At 44.7% G+C, this 18,906-nt stretch overlaps 1 protein-coding gene across 1 annotated transcript; it reads left to right on the top strand.

Annotated features, from left to right (window-relative positions):
- Positions 1 to 2,268: 2,268 nt before the first annotated feature.
- On the top strand, positions 2,269 to 3,580 carry LOC137308255 (probable G-protein coupled receptor 139). Its single transcript, XM_067977089.1, has 2 exons — positions 2,269 to 2,338; positions 2,664 to 3,580. The coding sequence occupies exons 1-2, from the start codon at positions 2,269 to 2,271 to the stop codon at positions 3,578 to 3,580; spliced, it is 987 nt and encodes a 328-aa protein (XP_067833190.1).
- The last annotated feature ends 15,326 nt before the right edge of the window (positions 3,581 to 18,906 follow it).

Below are 18,906 nucleotides of genomic sequence, written 5' to 3' on the forward strand. Positions count from 1 at the left end.
TATCAAGCTTCATGATGGCAGGACAAGTTGAGAAGGCAGTTTAAAAAGTAAATGGGACGCTCGGCTTTATTAATAGAGACATAGCGTAAAAAAGCAAGGAAGTTATGGTAAACATTAATAAAACGTTCGTTAAGCCTCAGCTGGAGTATTGTGTCCAATTCTGGGCACCACAATTTAGGAAGGATATCTCGGCCTTCGAGAGGGTACAGAAGAGATTTACTAGAATTGTACCAGGGATGAGGGACTTCAGTTATGTGGAGAGATTGGAGAAGCTGGGGTTATTCTCCGTGGAGCAGAGAAAATGAAGGGGAGATTTGATAGCGGTGTTCAAAATCATGAACGGTTTTGATAGATTAAAGAAGGAGCAAATCTTTCCAGTGGTAGAAGGGTCGGTAGCCAGAAGGTGATCGGCAAAAGAGGCAGAAGCAGCATGAGGAATCATTTTCTTACCCAGTGAGTTGTTATGATCTGGGATTCACTGCCTGAAAGGGTGGTGGAAGCAAGTTCAATAGTAACATTCAAAAGGGAATTGGAAAAATACTTGAAGTGGAAAATTACATTGCTCTGGTGAAAGAGCAGTGAAATGGGACCAATTGGGTAGCCCTTTCGGAGAGATGGCATACGTACGATGGACAGAATGAAATCATCCTTTACAGTACCTACCATGATAATATCATACTGTGATACCTCTAGTGTAAGTGTAGAGTGCTACTAGTACCGGAGGAGCACGATTATCTCTACTGTAAGTGCAGCATGCCACAAGTACTGGGGAAGCACAGTTTTCTCTAGTGTCAGTGTAGTGTACCACAAGTAACGTAAAGCACAGTTATCTCCAGTGTAAGTTTAGTATACCACAAGTAATGTAAAGCACAGTTATCTCTAGTATAATTGTAGTATACCACAAGTAATGTAAAGCACATTTATCTCTAGTTTAAGTGTAGTACACCACAAGCACCGGAAAGCACAATTATCTCCAGTGTAAGTGTAGTATACCACAAGTAATGTAAAGCAGTTATCTCCAGTGTAAGTGTAGTATAGCTCAAGTAAAGTAAAGCACATTTATCCCTAGTTTAAGTGTAGTATACCACAAGTACTGTAAAGCACAGTTATTACTAGTGTAAGTGTAGTGTACCTCAAGTGATGAAAAGCAAAGTTATCTACAGTGTAAGTGTAGTGTACCACAAGTAATGTAAAGCACATTTATCTCCAGGGTAAGTGTAGAATACCACAAGTAATGTAAAGCACAGTTATCTCCAGTGTAATAGCAGTACACCAGAAGAAATGTAAAGCACAGTTATCTCCAATGCAAATGTAGTATACTACAAGTGATGTAAAGCACAGTTATCTAAAGTGTAAGTGGAGTGTACCACAAATAATGTAAAGCACAGTTATCTCTAGTTCAAGTGTAGTAGGCCACAAGTACTGTGAAGCCAGGATATCTCTAGTGTAAGTGTAGTATACCACAAGTAATGTAAAGCACAGTAATTTCTAGTGTACGTGTAGGGTACCACGAGTACCGGAGGAGCACATTTATCTTTAGTGAAAGTGTTGGGGCACCACGAGAGCCAGAGGAGTACGGCAAATTCTGGCATTAGTGTAGGGTATCACCAAAGGAGCAATGTCACAACTAATGTAAGTATAGGGCACCACTAGTATCGGAGAGCACGGTCACATCTAATGTAGGTACAGGGTATCACTAGTATCGGAGGAGCACATTCACATCTAATATAAGTATTGGGTATCACTAGTACCAGCAGAGCACAGTTATCTCTCATGTAAGTGTAAGGTGCCACTAGTACCAGAGACGCGCGCTCAGGTCTAATGCTGCAAGACTGCGGTCATCTCCAACATTGCAGGATTAGTTTCCGCAACTGCACTGAGAGAGTTGGGGCACTCGGTGTGAGTCAAATGCAGCGTCAGCGTGATTACTTCAAGGGTAGCTGCCTCCACCAGTCATGTAGTTATCGGGTCAGGACCGTTACTGGGAGATTCCACTTTCCATTTGTAAAGAATGTTTTAATTGTGTAATTTCTTAAAATGTCCAATAACCGTTTCAACTATTTCTCTGAATTCAATGCCTCAGACCAAAAAATCAACTTCTCTGAGTCTATTTGTTAAATGACTGTAACTAATGCTAGTTATGGTGCAACATGATTGACTCCCTGGACGATTGATGTGTGTATAAATGTAGGAATCCCTTCCATTGCCTCAGCTGTACACTGGTCAGAGTCGTGTCAGGTCCTGGAGATTTATCTATTCTCACAGAAAATGGGGCAACCAACTATTCTGCTGATAAAACAGATTTACTACCCGATTCTCGCAGCCGTCCGTGTCCCAGGTGAGCCGTTGTAACCTGTTTCTTGTCAATCTGTGTTAACTGTATCACTGTTCTTATTGCATGATCGATAAGGTAACGTTTTTCCCAAACGTCAGCGTTTCAGTGGATTTCGTGACCGTCTTGTCTCCCCGTGCAGAGTGAGCGCTGCAGCAGCTCATTATAATGTGTGGGTCGGTTTCCAAAGGTAGTGACTCGAATATTAATCCTGCTCTCACACTGGTCCGTGTTGATAATCACACCGAATGGAGCAAAATGCTTTCAACAGGTATCTCCACATATATTTCAAACAGTGGAATATTATTTCTCTCTTCTCTCTTTCTTACAGCGAACTTGATGACAATTGTGATTCTCTCCCGAGAAAACTGCGGCCTTTCCAAGTTTATCTCTGTCTACATGGTGGCCATGGCAACAGGAGATCTACTGGTCATGATCATCAATATTATAGTTTATTATATTTTCAGTTATCACTTCCCACTTTCATTCCTCTCCAACACTCCCGTGTGTAGGTTCATTCTATACATGACTGTTATCGCCCTCGATTTGTCTGTTTGGTTCACCGTCTCCTTCACATTTGACCGTTTTGTTGCTCTCTGCTGCCAGAAGTTTAAAAACAAGTATTGCAACAAGAGAACTGCGGCCGCGGTTATAACAACGGTCTCGTTTCTGATCTTTTTAAAGGACATCCCCTTTTTTTTTGCATTTGAGCCTCACCACATAATTAACAAAGTGCAGTGGGGCTGCCGGCCAAGAGTGGCAATTTTCTCCTCCCCTCAAGGTGCAACGTACGTCTGGTTTCACGTCATCTCGCTCATTTGTCTTCCTTTTTCATTGATTGCCTTGTTTAATTATTTGACCATCAGACGGATTTTAGTGGCTAATAGAAAGCGCAGGGGTCTGCGGGGACACAGCAGTGAGAATCAGTGTGATCCAGAGATGGAGAACCGAATGAAATCCATCATTTTACTCTTCACTGTGTCGGGCAGTTTTATACTGTTGTGGCTGACAGCTCTAGTGACTTTTGTAAGCACCGGACTGTCAAACCCCAATTATTACCGAGGTGACCACACAAACCCAGGATATATCGCCACCGAAGCCGGAGCTATGCTGAAGCATTTGAGTTCCTGTCCAAACACCTGTATTTATGCAGCTACCCAGAGGAAATTGAGAGAAGAGCTGAAGAAGCTGCTGAAATCTCCCTGGACACTGATTCTAAGATTGGTTGGAACACGAACTCCGAACTAGACCTCCCTTTGGAACATTAGAATTCAGTTTTAGCACCAATTCTATCTTAGACTGGGGTTCCCTCTCCTAACAGATTATTTAATGACGGTTCTTGTAAAAACTCACAGGTACGCGATTATATTTCCTGCACTTTATAGAATCTAGCGCCAACTTTGACCGCGGGTTTCGACAGTTCATTGGCCGACTGACTCCTGACAAATAAGGACAGTCCCCCTTAAGTATGAAAAGTGTCAGTGATGTAGTGAACTTTATTAGTGGAATAGAATATTTGATCAACGAGTTTAATATCACTGTGCGAGGAATGTAATTCAATTCTACCGTGTAATTGACAGGAAGATACATCAGTTTTCGGTAAAGATTCGATCGTTTCGAATTCCTGGTGAATTTACTTTTTCTCGGAGGTTTGATGAACACGGTGCTTGGACTGACGTCAGCTGCACCGACCGCTTCATCCTTCTCCAGTGAATAAGGAGCGGAGCCGCTGTCTCGTTCGCAGTGCTGCGAGGTTTCACCATTTTTGAATGTTAACAGTTGTTGCCTTGTTCGATCTGCTTTTTCTGAAATCTCGATTAATGAGAAATATTTGAAGGCTGTCCAGCAACATTAAAAATAAAGTCTTTACCTGTTGTCACTAAATGTATCTGACTGTTACTAATCTGAATCAGCGATCCGGTAAAACTGGTAAAATAATGTAAGAACCAAGAATGTAAAATAACCTTCATAATCAGGTAATTTGTTGCATCGTTCTGCAATGAATGCTCTCATATATTGGAATGGAATAATCCGCTCTGTGTGTTGATGCACAGATGCACATGTAATATCCCCTGCCCTTGGATCAAATGGTGTTGTTTGGGCATCCCAGTGCGAGGCTGTGCATTCGGAGTTCCGACCGGTCACACTGCAGACCGGGGTTTGAGAGCGTTGCCCGGTGCAAAGGTATCAGATGAAGACTTGTGCCAATTAACTGGCAATTCGTCCGCCCGCCTGTTTCTGTGTCTCGGATGAAACTGTTTCCCGATTTATCCTAATTGGTGCAAATTTCAGGGATTCTGTGACGCGTCACCAATTCTATTCAGGAGCTCGTGCATCTTTCACTCCTTGAAGTTTGTTTGTTCAGCAGTTAGATTTTAATTTTACAGTTCAAAGATAACAAATAAATCGCTAATATTGATATTTACTATTTAATTGTTGTAGCTTTTATTAGTCTGCTGGGCGTCAGCGCTGGGCACTGATTTTCTTCCCTTTAATATAACGTAAAATTTTCCAGACTGCGCTCCGCCCAGGCGAGGTTTAAAGACCAGGTGATAAATACAAACATTTCCCCCTCCATTTTTAACCATTTTAATATTGTGGGGGAAGACTGCCCACCATATCTTCCTCACATTAAAATCATAGTATAGTAGAATCATCGTATTGTACAGCACAGGTGGATGCCGTTCGGCCCATCCTGCCGGTCCTTTGAAAGAGCTATCCAATAAGTCTCATTCCCCGGCTCTTTCCCCATACCACTGCACAATGTTCCCAGCAAGTATTTATCCAATTCCCTTTTGAAAGTTACCATTGAAGCTGTTTTCACCACCCTTTCATCCAGTGCATTCCAGATCATTACAATTCTCTGCGTAAATTTCTCATGTGTCGTCTGGTTACCCACCCTTTCCGGCCCAACGAGGAAGGAGGCATTGCTGGATCTGGTTCTGGGGAATGAGATGGGTCAAGTGGAGCAAGTGTTAGTGAGGGATCATTTAGGGAACAGTGATCATAGTATCATAAGGTTTAGATTAGTTATGGAAAAGGAAAAGGACCAATCTGGAAAAAAATACTTAATTGGAGGAGGGCAAAATTCAGTGGCTTGAGAAGGAACCTGGCCCGGGTAAATTGGAATCAAAGATTGGCAGGCAAATATGTAATCGAACAATGGGCGGCCCTTAAAGAGGAGATGATTCAGGTAGTCTAAGTACATTCCCACGAGGGGAGAAAGGTAGGGCAACTAAATCCGGAGCTCCCTGGAGGATGAATGAGATCGAGAGTAAGATGAAGCTGAAAAAAGTGGGCGTATGACAGATGTCAGGTTGATAATACAAGTGAGAACCAGGCTGAATATATAAAGTTCAGAGGAGAAGTGAAAATGGAAATAAGAGGGGCAAAGAGAGATTATGACAATAGACTGGCGGCTAACATAAAAGTGAATCCAAAAGACTTCTATCGGCATGTAAACATCAAACGGATAGTAAGAGGAGGTGTGCGGCCAATTAAGAACCAAGTCTGTACTTTCCCTTCGATTTCATGGGCTTGAATCGTAGCTAACAGTCTCTTACGTGGGACCGTATCAAATGCCTTCTGGAAGTGCATACAAATTACATCCATTGACATTCCCCTGTCCACTACTTTAGTCACCTCTTCAAAAAATTCAATCAGGTTTGTCAGGCACGATATACATTTCACAAATCCATGCTGGCTCCCTCTGATTAACTGAAAATTCTCGAGGTGTTCAGTCGCCCTATCCTTAATTTTCAACTCCGGCATTTTCCCCACAACAGATGTTAGGCTAACTGGTCTATAATTTCCTGTTTTCCCTCTCTCTCCTTTCTTAAAAACCGGAGTGACATATGCAATTTTCCAATCTAGAGGGACATTTCCTGAATCTGGAGAACTTTGAAAGATTATAGTTAGGACATCTTCAATCTGCTCACCTATTCCCTTTAAAACCCTGGGATGGAAATCATCTGGTCCTGGGGATTTGTCACTCTTTAGTGATATTATTTTCTTCATTTCTGTTGCTTTACTTATGTTAATTTTATCGAGTCCGTCTCCCCGATTCAATATAAGTTTTGTTGGGATTTCCGGCATGCTATCCTCTTTTTCTACTCTAAATACTGATGCAAAGTAATTATTCATCATGTCTGCCATTTCCCCATTGTCAATGACAATATCCCCACTTTCAATTTTTAAGGGGCCAACACTGCTCCTGATCACCTTCTTTTTCATAATGTAACTATAAAGATTCTTTGTTTTGGTTTGATATCACTTGCAAGTTTCTTTTCATACTCTCTTTTTGTAGCTCTTACCATCTGTTTTGTGGCCCTTTGTTGATCTTTGTATCTTTCCCAATCGCCAGGATCTGTGCTATTTTTTGCCATTCATATGCCCTTTCCTTATGTCTTATACTGTCCCTCACCTCTTTAGTTGCCCATGGCTGTTTTATTTTGGCAAGTAGAGTTCTTGCCCCTCAGGGGTATAAACCGATTCTGTATCACGTTAAATGTGTCTTTAAACATTTCGCACTGATCATTGGTCGTTTTACCCATTAACAGATTTGCCCAGTTTACTGTGGACAGTCTCTCTCTCATCCCATTGAAATCGGCCTTACCCAAGTCTAGAATCTGAGCAGCTGATTCACTTTTTTCCCTTTCAAACACTACCTTGAACTCGATCATGTTATGATCGCTATTGGATAGATGTTCGCGTACAGTTAAGCCGTTAACTAAATTTGGTTCATTACTCATTACTAAATCTAGCATGGCTTGCCCCCTTGTTGCCTCTAGGACATACTGCACATGCACTCCAAGGCCTCTCACTTCCTCTAACCGTCTCAATATATTCCTGTTTACTGCGTATTCCCTTTTACTGTTTGCCCTCCCTAAGTGCATTACCTCACACTTCTCCGGGTTGAACTCCATTTGCCACTTTTCCACCCACTCCACCAACCCATTAATATCTTCTTGGATTCGACAGCTATCCTCTTCACTATCAACTGCAACGCCAATTTTTGTGTCTTCTGCCAATATTCCAACCGTGTCCTCTATATTCAAACCCAATTAATTAATATGTACCACAAACAGCAAGGAACACAAAACTGAGCCCCGTGGCACACCACTGGAAACGGATTCACATTCGCAAAGACATCCATCGACTTTTACCCTTTGTTTCCTGTTACTGAGCTAATTTTGCAACCAATTTGACACGTTTCCCTGTATCCCATGGGCTTTTACCTTTCTGACCAGTCTGCCATGTGGAACCTTGTGAAATGCCTTAGTAAAATCAATGTAGACAATATCCACTATACTACCGTCATCAATCCTCCTTGTCACTTCCTCAAATAATTCAATCAGGTTTGTAAGGCATGACCTTCCCTGAACAAATCCTTGCTGACTATCCCTGATTAAACCATGCCTTTCCAAGTGACAGTTTAACCTATCTCTCAGTATTGATTCTAATCGTTTGACCACCACCGAGGTAAGACTGACCGGCCTATAATTGTTGGCCTTTCCCTTGTACCCTTTTTAAACAATGGTACTACGTTTGCAGTCTTCCAGTCCTCCGGTACCTCCCCTGTATATAGTGAGGATTGGAAAATGATGCTCAGAGCATCTTTTATTTCCTGCCTGGTTTCCTTCAATAGCCTAGGAAACAATGCACCCGGACATAGTGACTTATCAACTTGCAAGGATTCCAGTCCTTCTAGTGCTTTCTCTCTCGTTATGTTTACCTTATCCAATGTTTCATACCGCTCCTCTTTAACTTCTACGTCCGGATCATCCCTTTCTTTTGTGAATACGGAGACAAAATATTCATTTAAAACCCTGCTCACATCTTCTGCGTCTGCACATACGTTACCCTTATCATCCCTGATAAGTTCCACCTTTTCCTTAGCTATCCTCTTGTTCTTAATATACTAATACAACATCTTTGGATTTTCTTTAATCTTACTAGCTAATATTTGTTCATGCCCTCTCTTTGCATTCCTTATTTCCCTTTTTACGTCATCCCTGTATTTTCTATGCTCCTCTCGGCTTTCCGCAGTATGAAGCTGTCATAAGCTTTCTTTTTCTGCTTTATCTTGCCCCGTATGCTTCCAGACAACTACACGGCTCTAAATTTGGCAGTGCCATACCTTTTCCTTTGAGGGGACGTGTCTGCATTGTACCCGTAGAATTTCACTTTTTCGTGCCAACCACCGGCTTGCCACTGAGTTCTCCTCAAGTAGTTGTGTCCAGTCCACTTCTGCCAAATCACCTCTTAGTTCTGCAAAATTTGCCTTCCCCCCAATTTAAAACGTTTGCTTCTAATTTAACTCTGTCCTTTTCCATAATAATGCTAAAACTAACTGAATTTTCATCACTATCCCCAATATGGTCACCCAGTATCACTTCACCCACTTGCCTATCTTCATTTCACAGGATTCAATCTAGAATTGCATCCCCTCTTGTTGGGCTTGTCACGTAGTGGCTAAAAAAAGTTCTCCTGGACACATATAAAGAATTTTAGGCCCTCTGTGCCCCTCACACTGTTTGAATCCAAATTGATGTTAGGGTAGTTGAAGTCCCCTACTATTATTGCCCTCTTATTTTTGAACTCAGTAATTTGCCTATATCTTTGTTTTTCTATCTCCCTTTCGCTATTCGGGGGTTGATAGCACACTCCTAATGTTGTGACTGTAACCTTTCTTATTTCTTAGTTCAACCCATACGACCTTGATTGATGATCCATTTCGCATATCAACCCTTCTCACAACTGTAATTGAATATTTAACCAATAATGCTGCCACCCCTCCTTTTTAATACCCACTCTATCCTGCCTGAAAACTCGATATCCACAGATATTGAGCTGCCAATTATCCCCCTCTTTAAACCAGGTTATAGCAATGATATCATGCTGCCACGTGTCGATCTGTGCCCTTAGCTCGTCTGCTTTGTTTGTAATACTCATTGCATCGAAGTATATACCCTTTAACCCCGTCGAATTCCTGTGCTGAACACAATTTAAACTTTGCTTCCTCGGCCTTTCTGAGTCGCTGACGACGTCACTAACTGCTTTTCTACTGGTCTGAATTTGTCCTATTATTACCTGGCTTTGGTTCCCATCCCCCTGCTATACTAGTTTAAACCCTCCGCAAAATAAGTAACAAATGCCCCCTATAGTAACTTCACTGGTGGTGACGCGATACTAACTTCACAGTTAGTGGCCCTATACTAACTTCATTGGTGATGACCCTATACTAAGTTCGCTGTTAGGGGCCCTATACTAACTTCATTGGTGGTGACCCTATACTAAATTCGCTGTTAGGGGCCCGATACTAACATCATTGGTGGTGACCCTACATCAACTTCACTGGTGGTGACTATACTAAATTTACTGTTGGGGTCATATACTAACTTCACTGTTGGTGGCCCTATACTAACTTCATTGGTGATGACCCAATAGCAACTTCACTGGTGGTGACTCCATACAAAATTCACTGTTGGGGTCATATACTAACTTCACTGTTAGGGGCGCTATACTAACTTCACTAGTGGTGACCCTATACTATCTTCACTGGTGACCTTACACTAACTTCACTGGTGGTGACCCGATTCTAACTTCACTGGTGTTGACTCCAACGAACTTCCCTGGTGGTGATCCGATACTAACTTCCATATGGTAACCCTACATTAACTTCACTGATATTCTCACCACACCAAATTCACTGGTGGTGACGTTATACTCAATACATTGGTGGTGAAACTATACTAAAGTCACTGGTGGAGATCCAATATTAAATTCACTGGTGGTCACCCCAGCCCAACTTCACTGGTGGTGACTCTGTACTAAATTCACTGTTAGGGGCCCTATACTATCTTCACTGTTAGGGGCACTATCCCAAATTCACTGGTGGTGACCCTATACTCAATTCACTTGTGATGACCCTGCACTAAATTTACTGGTGGTGACCCGATACTCTCTTCACTGGTGGTGTCCCGATACTCTCTTCACTGGTGGTGACCGTATACTAACTTCACTGGTGGTGACCCTATACTAACTTCACTGGTGGTGACGTTCTTCAAACATTACTGTTATTATTGCTTTCTCACATTGCTGCTGATTATTCCGTATTCCCACTATATTCGTAATGACATTACTGCTGCTGATTATGATACAAGTTTCAACACCTGGTACCTCAAGCGTCCGCTGCTAAAAAAACACATAAATGCCTTTATTACTTGCTTGCTCGATTGAGACAAAGATGTCCTCGCCAACCCCCGTCACCCCATGAACTCAAGATCCTCAAAACCATTACTATTTGTAACATATTCTGGCGAAAAGTGCTCATAGTATCATAATGTCATAGTAGGTCCAGCACAGAAGGAGGCCATTCAGCCCTTCGTCCCTGTGCTGGCGCTTTGAAAAAGCTATCCAATTAATCCCATCCCTCTGATCTTTCCCCACAGCTCCGTATTTTTTTCCATTCAAGTATTTATCCAATTCCCTTTCAAAAGTTACTTCTGAATCTGTTTCCAGCACTCTTTCTGACAATGCATTCCAGATCATTACAACTTCCTGCAAAAAATATCCTCATTTCGCCTCTGGCTCTTTCACTGATCACCTTATAGCCGTGTCCTCTGTTTCCTAACCTTCTGCCACTGGAAACAGTTACACTTTATTTATTTAATCAAAACCGTTCATGATTTTGAACACCTCTACCAAATATCCCCTAACTTTCCCTGCTGTAAGGTGAGCAACCACAGATTCTCCAGTCTCCCCACATATATGAAGTCCCTCATCCCTGGAACCTTTCTTGTAAATCTCTTCTATACCCATTCCAAGGCCTGACATCTTTCCTAAAGTGTGGTACCCAAAATTGAACACAATACTCCAGCTGAGGCCTAACCAGTGTTTTATAGAGGTTTAACATAACTTCCCTGCTTTTGTACTCCATGCCTCTGTTGTTAACGTCCAGGATCCCGTATGCTTTTTAACAACCTTCTCAACTTGTCCTGCCGCGTTCAAAGATATTTATTCCCCGTTCTCTCTGCTCCTGCACCTTATTGGAGCTCCAGATTTTCACTTCGTAGGAACCTATCGACTCTGTACCCCAATCCATTCCTCCTTGAAGGCAGCCCTTTGTTCAATTGCTGCTTTGCCTCCCAATTTGTGATTCCAATCCACATCAACGAGATCGCTTTTCAACTCACTGAAATTTGTCTTCCTGCAGTTAAGTTTTTTTTTAGATTTGATTGTTCCTTGTCCTTTTCCATAACGATTCTAAACCTAAGGATATTATGATCACTGTTCCCCAAATGCTCCCCCACTGGGTTTGGCTGGAGACATATTGATCCAGAAGTTTCTCTTGTACACATTTCAGGAATTCCTCCCCCTCTTCGCCCTTTACACTTGTATTGTCCCAGTCTATAGTTGGATAATTGAAGTGCCCCATTATTATTACATAAGAACATAGCAACATAATAAATAGGAGCAGGAGTAGGCCATACGGCCCCTCAAGCCTGCTCCACAATTGAGTAAGATCATGGTTAATCTTCGACCTCAACTCCACTTTCCCGCTCGATCTCCATATCCCTTGATTCCGCTAGAGTCCAAAAAGCTATCTCGCTCAGCCTTGAATATCCGCAACGAGTGAGCATCCACAGCCCTCTGTGGTATAGAATTCCAAATGATCTCGATCCCCTGAGTGAAGAAATTGCTCCACAACTCAGTCCTAAACGTCCCACCCCTTATCTTGAGACTATGCCCTCTCGTTCTGGACTCTCCAGCCAGGGGAATCATTCTGTCTACCCTGTCAAGCTCTCTTAAAATATTATACGTTTCAAAGAGATCATTCTTCTAAACCCCAGAGAGTGTAGGCCAAATCGAGTCAATCTTTCTTCATAGGACAACACTCTCATCCCAGGAATTAATCGAGTGAACCTTCGCTGCACCGCCTCTAAGGCTTCTATCCTTCCTTAGGTAAGGAAACTAAAACTGCCTACAATACTATAGGTGTGGTCTCAACAAAGCCTTGTACAATTGCAGCAAGACCTCCTTACTATTGTACTCCAAACCCCTTGCAATAAAAGCCCACATACTATTTGCCTTCCTAATTGCGTGCTGTACCTGCATGTTAAATTTCTGTGTTTCTTGTACCAGGACACCCAAATCCCGCTCAACACCAACATTTAATACTTTTCCACCATTTAACAAATATTCAGTTTTTCTCTTCTTACTACCAAAATGAATAACCTCACATTTCTCCACATTATACTCCATCTGCCAACTTCTTGCCCACTCACTTAACCTGCCGATATCCCTTTGCAGACCATTTGCAGTCCTCCTCAAAGCTTACTTTCTCAGCTAGCTTTATATCGTCAGTAAACTTGGATACATTACTCTCGGTCCCTTTATCTGAGCTATTAATATAAATTGTAAATAGCTGAGGCCCAAGCACTGATCCCTGCAGCCACCCATTAGTTACAGCCTGCCAACCTGAGAATGACCCGTTTATTCCTACTCTCTGTTTTCTCTCCTTTAATCAATCCTCTATCCATGCTAATATATTACCCCCAGCCCCATGAGCCATTACCTTGTGTAACTACCCGTTGTGACTCACCTTATCGAATGTCTTTTGAAAATTCATGTATACTACAATGGGCCGAATGGCATTCTCCTGTTCTGTACCTACTATCACACTAAGTCACTAAAATGCATCTAGTGTAATTGTAGGGTGCCACCAGTAACGGTGGAGCGAGGTTTTCTCTAGTGTATGTGTGGTATTCCATGAGTCTCAGAGGAGCACAGTTATCTGGTGTAAGTGTGGTATACCATGAGTACCTGAGGAGCGCGGATATCTCTCGTGTAAGCATGGTATACCATGAATACCTGATGAGCGCGGTTATCTCTCGTGTGTGTGTGGTATACCATGAGTACCTGAGAAGCGCGGTTATCTCTCGTGTAAGTGTTGTATACCATGAGTACACGAGGAGCACAGTTATCACTAGTGTTTGTGTGGTATACCATGAGTACCTGAGGATCGCGGTTATCTCGAGTGTAAGTGTGGTATACCATGAGTATCTGAGGCACGCGGATATCTCTAGTGTAAGGGTTACCACAAGTACAGGAGGAGCACGGTCACATCTAATGTAAGTGTAGGGGCACCACTATTACCGGAGGAGCACGGTCACCTCTATTGTAAGTGTAGGGGACCCACTAGAACCGGAGTAGCACGGTCACCTCTATTGTAAGTGTAGGGGCACCACTAGTACAGGAGGAGCACGGTCATCTCTATTGTAAGTGTAGGGGTACCACTGGAACCGGAGGAGCACGGTCACCTCTATTGTAAGTGTAGGGGACCCACTAGTACAGGAGGAGCACAGTCACCTCTATTGTAAGTGTAGGGGACCCACTAGTACAGGAGGAGCACGGTCACCTCTATTGTAAGTGTAGGGGACCCACTAGTACAGGAGGAGCACGGTCACCTCTATTGTAAGTGTAGGGGCACCACTAGTACCGGAGAAGGGTGATCAGGTTTAATGCTGCAAGACTGAGGTCATCACCAGTATTGCAGGATTAGGTTCCGCACCTGTTGCTGGTGGAGTTGGGTCACCGGGAGTGAGTCTAAGGCAAGGTCAGGGCGATTACTTCAAATGTAGCTGCCTCCACCAGTCCTGTAGTTATAGGGTCAGGACGAGTATTGGGAGATTCACACTTTCCATTTGTAAAGAATGTTTTAAATGTGTGATTTTTTAAACTGTCCACTAATAATTCCAGACCAAAAAAGAACTTCCCTTAGTCTATTTGACTGTGAGCAATGTTAATTATGATGTAACCTGATTGACTCCCTGGTGAATTGATATGGGTATAAATATAGTGATCCCTTCTCCCGTCTCAGCCAGGCACTAGTCAGAGACATTCAGCTCCGACAGAATTCATCCATTCTCACAGAAAATGGGGCAAATAACTACACTGCTGATAAAAGAGATTTACTACCCGATTCTCGCAGCCGTCGGTGTCCCAGGTGAGCTATTTTAACCTGTTAGTTGTTATTCGCTGTTAATTGTATCACTGTTCTTACCGCATGTTGGATAAGGTAACGTATTTCCCAGATGTCAGCATTACACAGTCAGTAGTTACCGGAACCAACTCGTGAACCATGGGTCTGCAATTTCTGCGTTCCCCTTAATCTGATCATTTCACTGATGTTACAATATTCTTTGAAGCTCCAATACAAGCGTTTTAGCGGAATTACGGACCGTTTCTTCACCCCGTGCAGAGTGAGCGCTGCAGCAGCTCATTCCACTGTGTGGGTCGGTTTCCCAGGCAGTGACTCGAATATTAATCCTGCTCTCACACTGCTCCGTGTTGATAATCACACTGAATGGAGCAAAATGCTTTCAACAGGTATCTGCAAATATATTTGCAATTAGACACTGGAATATTATTTCTCTCCTCTCTCTTTCTTACAGCGAACTTGATGACAATTGTGATTCTCTCAAGAGGAAACTGCGGCCTTTCGAATTGTATCTCTGTCTACATGGTGGCCATGGCAACAGCGGATCTCCTGGTCATGATCATCAATATAATCGTGTATTATATTTTCAGTTATCACTTCCCACTTTCATTCCTCTCCCACACTCCCGTGTGTAGGTTCATTTTATACATGGCCACTGTCACCCTCGATTTGTCTGTTTGGTTCACCGTCTCTTTCACATTTGACCGTTTTGTAGCTCTCTGCTGCCGGAAGTTTAAAACCAATTATTGCACCGAGAGAACTACGGCCGCGGTTATAACAACGGTCTCTGTCCTTATTTTTTTAAAGGGCATCCCCATTTTGTTTGTATATTCACATGAACAAATAATTAACAAAGTTCAGTGGGGCTGCCGGTCTAGTGAGGCTTTTCTCTCCTCACCTCCAGCAATACCGTACGGCTGGTTTCACGGCATCTCGCTCATTTGGCTTCCTTTTACTTTAATTGCCTTGTTTAATTCTTTGACCATCAGACGGATTGCAATGGCGAATAGAACCCGCAGGAGACTCCGGGATCACAACAGTGAGAATCAGAGTGATCCAGAAATAGGGAACAGAAGTTGCAGGGCTCGTCCGCGCAGACGACTGAGAGACATTGGCGGTGTAGCCGGCTGAACCCTGGAAGGGTGCGGAGGAGAAGGTGTGGAGGGCAGTGGTGACTTTGACAGCGACAGGTAAGCAGTTGGTGCTGGGGCCAGCCAGGAGCAGCTCGGCATGAAAGAGGCTGCAGATCTCCACGACTACATGTCGAGCGAATCTGCGCCTCCTTGTGCACTGCTGCTCGGAGAGGTCCGGGGAGCTGCGCCTCGGTCTGTGGACCCTGTGGCGAGGGTAGTGCCCTCTGCGATGCGTCTCTCTCTGCGGTAACCCTCCCTCCTGCTGTGCAGGTGGGCGTGCAACAACACCGTGTTGGGGGGATCCACGTCTCTGCGGCGGACGGCGTGGACTGCGAGGCTGCTGGGGCTGGTCATGCTGTTCGTCCTCCGAGGGTGTCCACAACTACCCATTTGGCAGGTGTTGGTCTGAGGGGTTGTGCAGGGTAGGTGGGTGGTTCCTCGGACTGGGGCTGCGGTTTCGTGTCGGTCTGTCCTCTGGCTTGGCAGGGGGTGGTGGGGGCCAGGGGTTGCCCTATGTGACGCGGTGGCCTCCTGCGTGGGTGAGGGCTCTCCCCCGTGGAGTGCACCTTGGCACCTGCCACAGGCTGCTGGCTGCAATACGCCTGGTTGGAGAGAGACTGTTTCACCCAGTGTGTGAAACTCACTGCCTTGAACCTAAAATCCCACACTTCCTCTTTTGACAGCTGATTCAGCTCATTAACTGACCTCAACGAGCAAGGTAAGTACACTCAAGTGGAACCCCGCTGGCTTTAATTGCCTGCGGGATTCCCACCAGCGGGGCTTGCGCGCGCAGCCCCGCACGTCAGCGCGGTACCCGGAAGTGGCCGGGATTTCGTCGCGATCCGGTCACCTGACCGGATATCGGGATTTTCGGGGGCCCCCGCTGGAAACCCGCCGGAAACCCGACGCCAAAATCGAACCCAAAGGGATAGATTTTAAAATGGTTGCGGGACGGCAGCGGGGGGGGGGGGGGGGGCGGGGAGTGAATGGGCGCGAGGCAAACCCGAATAATAAAAACTTACCAATCCCCATGCGGTCGTGACTTAATTGGTGCCCCTTAACCTAGTTTCCGGGTTTGCCGTCCGATAGCTGTGCAGTGAACAGGTGCATAAATAATCAATGAGGCTAATGGAATGCTGGCCTTTACATCTAGAGGACGAGGGTACAAGGGGGCAGAAATTATGCTTCAGCTATACAAATTCCTGGTTATACCGCACCTGGAGTACTGTGAGCAGTTCTGGGCACGGCACCTTCGGAAGGACATATTGGCCTTGGAGGGAGTGCAGCGCAGGTTTACTGGAATGATACCCGGACTTTAAGAGTTAAGTTACAAGGAGAGATTACACAAATTGGGGTTGTGTTCTCTCGAGTTTCGAAGGTTAAGGTTTGATCTGATCGAAGTTTATAAGATATTAAGGGGAACGGATAGGGTGGATAGAGAGAAACGATTTCCGCTGGTTGGGGATTCTTGGAGTAGTGGGCACAGTCTACAAATTAGAGCCAGGCTGTTCATGAGCGAGATTAGAAAACATTTCTACACACAAAGGGTGGTAGAAGTTTGGAACTCTCTTCCGCAAACGGCAATTGATACTAGCTCAATTGCTAAATTTAAATCTGAGATAGATAGCTTTTTGGCAACCAAAGGTATTAAGGGATATGGTCCAAAGGCGGGTATATGGAGTTAGATCACAGATCAGCCATGATCTTATCAAATGGCGGAGCAGGCACGAGCGGCTGAATGACCTACTCCTGTTCCTATGTTCCAAGTGGGCGTCATGCGCACCCGCATGTCAGGCTGTCAGCTGAAGCGTCTAGATTTAAAGAGCCATTGCTGCAATGGATTTTGCTGGAGGAAAAAGCCAGAAGACCCAATGGAGCAGCAGAGGGGCAAGGCTGCTCCGAGATTCAGCGATTCCTCACTTCAGCTGCTACTAGGAACTATTTTACCCGGCCGATAGGAGGAAGCGCCCCGCCTCTGCCTACAAGGATGCTTGGCTCCAGGTGGCAGAGGAAGTCACCAGCAGCAGCAACTGTTCCGGCACCTGGATCCAGTTCAGGAAGCGTTTCAATGACCAAAGTGAGCCAATGTGAGTACACTTACTCATTCTCCTACATTCCTTATTCCACATCACCACCCCACCTACCCACCCCCCCCCACACCCCCCCACCGCAACTCATTCTGCACTGCCAAGACTACTCCATCACATCAATCCTCACGCCCAATTAAGGCTCGTCCTCAACTTACCTTCACTTCCTGAGCACTTCATCACATCCCCATTTGTGACCGCACCACTACCACTCATCCAAATCCTGATCCAATGTGATGTCTCTATCTCATACTCACCCTCTGAAGCACCTCTTGCACGAACAGCCTCACCCAAACCAATGCAATCATCGGCTGACCACTTCAACATCATTCACACGTCTGTACTTTCTCGCCTCCTAGGAGAAGAGAGCGCAAAATGAACGCGAGAGAGCGAGGACTGGAGAGGGACAACATCAAATAATGATCCTCACAGAGGTGGAGGAGGAGGCCCTGGAGATTAGCCGCACCCTCGAGTGCCTGCCTGTTGGGAACGTCGAGACTGACATCCTACAAACATCTGGTGATACAACTTTAACTTTCATCACACGCAACATGAATTGATATTAACAATGATTGGCATGTTGAACACCTCAATATGCTCATCGCAACATGACACATCTGTGATGATGCTTAATATTACCTTCTGTTCTCTTACAGGCCCTTCAACGACCGCAGTGGCAGGAGAGGCCAATCCCGCAGAGGGCGCACCATCAGATCTTAGTGAGCCCTCCACCAGCGCAGATACTCGCACCTCGGTTGGTCCTGGTAGTCAGTTAGGTTGGTTGGCACCTGGTAAGTCACCTCACAGAAGTGAGCACGAGCAGACACTGGTGGCAGGAGCGGCTGTGGAGAGTCCGCGTCGTTGGTCACACTCCTCTCCACGCTCTGTTCAGCTGGACCCAGACGCTGAACCCCAGGGCCATCCTTTAAAAAGAGAATGATCGACGGATAGCAGCACAGTTGCGAGGTACTGGAATATGTGCCACACACACTCTCCACAATCGTGCAGAGGATGGAGGAGTCCAACTCCTGCATTGGTGGAATGGTGGCACAGGTAAGTGCAGGGATCTCTGAGATAGTGTCACAGGGACGTGAGCAACTGTCTGAGATAGTGCCGCACGTAATTGCGGGAATGTCTGCAATGGAGAGAATGCTAGCCTCCGTTGAGCTTCAAGCACTGCTCACAAATGAGTCCATTCAGGCTCTGACAACGGCAGTTCGGACTCACGGGGAACAACTTCTGCCGCCTTAAACAGGTAGACTTTAAAACTTAGCTTCCAAGGCATCATACATGTCCTCGAAACTATTCTCCAGCATGGTGGTAGGAGTGCGTCGGCATGGTCCAGCTGAG

The sequence above is a fragment of the Heptranchias perlo genome, unplaced genomic scaffold, assembly GCF_035084215.1.
Source record: "Heptranchias perlo isolate sHepPer1 unplaced genomic scaffold, sHepPer1.hap1 HAP1_SCAFFOLD_125, whole genome shotgun sequence".
Taxonomy (NCBI): Eukaryota; Metazoa; Chordata; class Chondrichthyes; order Hexanchiformes; family Hexanchidae; genus Heptranchias; species Heptranchias perlo.